This window comes from Mustela nigripes, chromosome 1, assembly GCF_022355385.1.
Source record: "Mustela nigripes isolate SB6536 chromosome 1, MUSNIG.SB6536, whole genome shotgun sequence".
Classification (NCBI taxonomy): domain Eukaryota; kingdom Metazoa; phylum Chordata; class Mammalia; order Carnivora; family Mustelidae; genus Mustela; species Mustela nigripes.
Window position 1 is genome coordinate 67,308,221 of NC_081557.1, and position 3,611 is coordinate 67,311,831.

General features: G+C 48.6%; 1 protein-coding gene across 2 annotated transcripts in view; it reads left to right on the forward strand.

The window, feature by feature from the left end:
* The first annotated feature begins 346 nt into the window (after positions 1–346).
* DEUP1 (deuterosome assembly protein 1) overlaps positions 347–3,611 on the forward strand; it is an 81,590-nt gene continuing 78,325 nt past the window's right edge. For both annotated transcript variants that reach the window (XM_059391689.1, XM_059391699.1), the window contains exons 1-2: positions 347–445; positions 1,605–1,675. In XM_059391689.1, coding sequence (XP_059247672.1) covers positions 1,629–1,675 — 47 coding nt within the window. In that variant the 5' untranslated portion in view covers positions 347–445; positions 1,605–1,628. The remainder of the gene's footprint in view (positions 446–1,604; positions 1,676–3,611) is intronic.

Below are 3,611 nucleotides of genomic sequence, written 5' to 3' on the forward strand. Positions count from 1 at the left end.
TATTTCTCCAGCCCTGTTGGGTGCCCGACCCTGGGCTAGGGAGAGCCAAGAAGAGGAAAGGACCCAGGATACGGTCTCGGGGAAGACTGTCCAGGGGGCAGAGACCGCACGGGTAACCGGGGGAGGGCGAGGACCCCGGTGCCACCCAGCAAGGGTGCTCCGCGGCGGCTGCCGAGCCCATCCCCCCGCTCCCCTTCCCTGAGGCGGCCGCGGCGGCCGCGAGTTCGGCCGCGTCGCCATGGCAACCAGTGGCGGCGCGGCGGGCCGTAGGGTGGCCGGGAGGCAGAGGCCCTAACGGCCTCGGAGGCCGCGCGGCGGGCGGGCCCGGGTGGCGGGAGCGCGGCGGCGGGCGGCGGGGCCCCTGGGGGCGGGCCGGGCTGGGGTTGACCCCGGCGTTCCTGCTCCCGGGGCCTCAGACCTCTCGGGAGAGCGCGGCGCGGCGCAGGTAACCCGCCCTGGTCCCCGGGACCCGGTTTCGACCCTCCGCCCTCGACCTCGCTCCTCGGCCAGGCCCGGGGGACCCCTACAGGCCAGCTGCTGCGCTGGGGGGCTGGACGTGAACCGTGCGCAGTCCGGGGGGCGGGGGCGCGCGCTGGCGGGGAGAGCCTCGGATGTCCCGAGGGGAGCGCAGAGCGCAGAACCCAGAGCCGGGTCTCCCCGAGTCAGCAGGTGTAGGTTCTAGCTTTGTGGCCTTGGGCAAGTCAACTAGCTTGTCTGTGCCTCAGTTTCCCTGACGTTAAAGTGAGTGATTGGAAGAACCTGCAAAATCAGTTTACTCATCTGTCTGTTCTGTCAAGTTTTCCCTCCCCATCCCTGCTACGCACCTCTCCGCTCCACAGAGTCTCAGAGCCTCTCTTTAAATTCCTTTAATTTGGAAATGATGTGAGCTGGGAAGCCTTCCTCTTCGTTCTACCATCTTGAATGCTATTTTAGTGGCTTCAATTCAGTGATTCAGAGCAGCTGAAGTTCTTCTCAGTACTTTGTCCACTTATCCTCATATGTTGTTGTTGTAATTAAAACTTTGTTGCTTGGGAAAACTTTTTTTATCTTTCTTTTCTTTTCTTTTTTAGAATTTAGGCAAGTACTAACATCCAGATAAGCAGGTGCCCACAAAGCCACTGAGGAATTGTAGGATTTATATTTTTAGGCAACTCTTAATCCCTTTGTCCTAAATCTCGTGGTATATTCATTCTAACAAAGCCCAGAAAGGGCCAAAGAGAGAATTTACTCAAATAAAAGGCAAACTTTTAAGGGACAAGAAAGTTTGAGAACATTTAGCTATAACTCCTCTACAGCAGGAATTGTTTTACTCATCTCTTGTGATGAGCGCTTTGCAAGGTACCTGGCATCAAGCTGTTCTTCAGAAAATAGCCAGTGAACGCTCGTTTCAGCCAATACCACCTATTTCAACTTATGACTAAGCCGATGTCATAAATACAGGGGAGGGATTTTTAAAAAGGCCCAAATTTCTACATTTTGTAGAATCAAGAGCTACTACCCTTGGAGAAGCACACACACCATGGTTTGCCAGTAGTAGAATTTTCCTGTTTCAAAGGTTGATAAAGTAAGCGTTTTAGTGATCTAGATCATTTTCCCCCTAACAGATTAAAAATCAAGACACAAACCAGATGCAACAGTTTCTTGACATGGAGAACCAAACCCATAATGCGATGGGGTAAGTGTTGATTGAAAATTTTCTGTTTAATAAGTAAGTCTTTAACTATCTCCTAAACTCTCAGATAATGAATTTTGAAATTGGAATATTAATAGTAGGATGTACCGATTAGTATTGGTGAGGTAGATGGAGAAAAATTCAAGTGATTCTAATCAAGAACCTATGGTGTGAATCTCTCCAATTTTGACTATGGGTCTGTACTCGAAAATCACCATTTTCCAACTTTTAGTGAGTTTTTCTGGTGTTTTACGATGATGGCTGCCCACAAAGGCCAATGTGCGGGCTCTTGGGTTCCCAGCATGTCCCACCCAGTTCATTCCTTTCTTGCTGCACTGAGTATCCCAGGTTTCCCTCCACACTTGCCCTTAAGGCTGAGCTCAGTCTGTAAACATAACCTCATAACAGATTTGGCCAGTATAGACTCCAAACTACAGAGAACAAACTGATGGTCACCAGAAGGCAAGTGGGTGGTGGGATGGGTGAAATAGGTGAAAAGGATGAAAGTGTCTTTATCATGAAGAGTGCTGGGTGATGTATAGAACTGCTGAATCACTCTATTGTATACCTGACACTAATATAACAATATGTTAACTATCCTGGAATTAAAATTTTAAAACTTAATAAAATTAAAAATAAAAAGATTTGGGGGTACCTGGGTGGCTCAGTGGGTTAAGCCTCTGCCTTCAGCTCAGGTCATGATCCCAGGGTCCTGGGATCAAGCCCCACATTGTACTCTCTCCTCAGCAGGGAGCCTGCTTCCCCCTCTCTCTCTGCCTGCCTCTCTGACCACTCGTGATATCTCTCTGTCAAATAAATAAATAAATAAATAAATAAAATCTTAAAAAAAAAAAAAAAGATTTGGCTTCCCATACAACAATAAGAACTGGATATTTTACCAAAGGTTTCATGAAGAGATAAGGAATAAAATTTGTATAGCGTTCCGCACTGTAAAAAATTAAATTCCCTTTCACAGATATCTTGTCCCCACCCCTTCCATGCCACCAGGACCACAAAGGTTTCTTTTCCTGTTGTTTCATTAGTCAGCTGGCCACTGGCTAACCCCAAAGCTGGGGACTGGGAAGCGGGGGCAGGTGAGGGGTGAACATGGGAGGGACAGTGGGTAGGAGTGGTGCTCTAGTGCCTAATCTTGACTGTGTCTGACTTGCACTCGTCAAACCACTCCAATAATAACTCCTTTCAGTTGTTCTGCTCAGATCATGACTTTGACATCAGGCTAAAGGAAAGCTGCACAGGTCTGGGTAAGAACAATGGTCAGTTTTCTAGATCTTGCTGCACACATCTTGCAACAGCCTGGCTGGGTACTGTTCTCATTGTATAACTAAGAAAATCAAATGTGCTTGTTAGACTCGAGTCTAAGGTCTTATAATAAGGAGACCCCAAAAATACAGTGGTTTAAATAAGATTGAAGTTTATTTCTGTTTCATGGACAAGTTTTGGGATAAGTAGCGCAGGACTGGGAGGGCAGCTCTGCCATCCTCCCTGCATGATTTTTATGTCTGGACCCGAAGCGATGGCTTCAGCTTCCACCCCTGTGCTCCTGCCAGAGGGAAAGGGCAAGGGCAAGAGGAGAGGAGATTTGGGTCCTTTTTGGAATGTGTCCTGGAAATAGCAGGCCTCACTTCTAGCCATTTCCTGTGGGCCAGAACTTCGTCCCAGAGCTACAGCTAGCTAGCTGCAGGAAAAGATTGGGACATGTGTTCTCTAACTGAGTAGCTCGATGGCCAGCTAAAGTCTAGGTGACGAAAGAAGAATGAATATTGGCAGTTAGCAGCCTTTGCTATATTTCTGAGCTCAGAAAGGTAGAAAGAAAGCAACTGTCAATAAATATTGACAGGGGCGCCTGGGTGGCTCAGTGGGTTAAGCCGCTGCCTTCGGCTCAGGTCATGATCTCAGAGTCCTGGGATCGAGTCCCGCA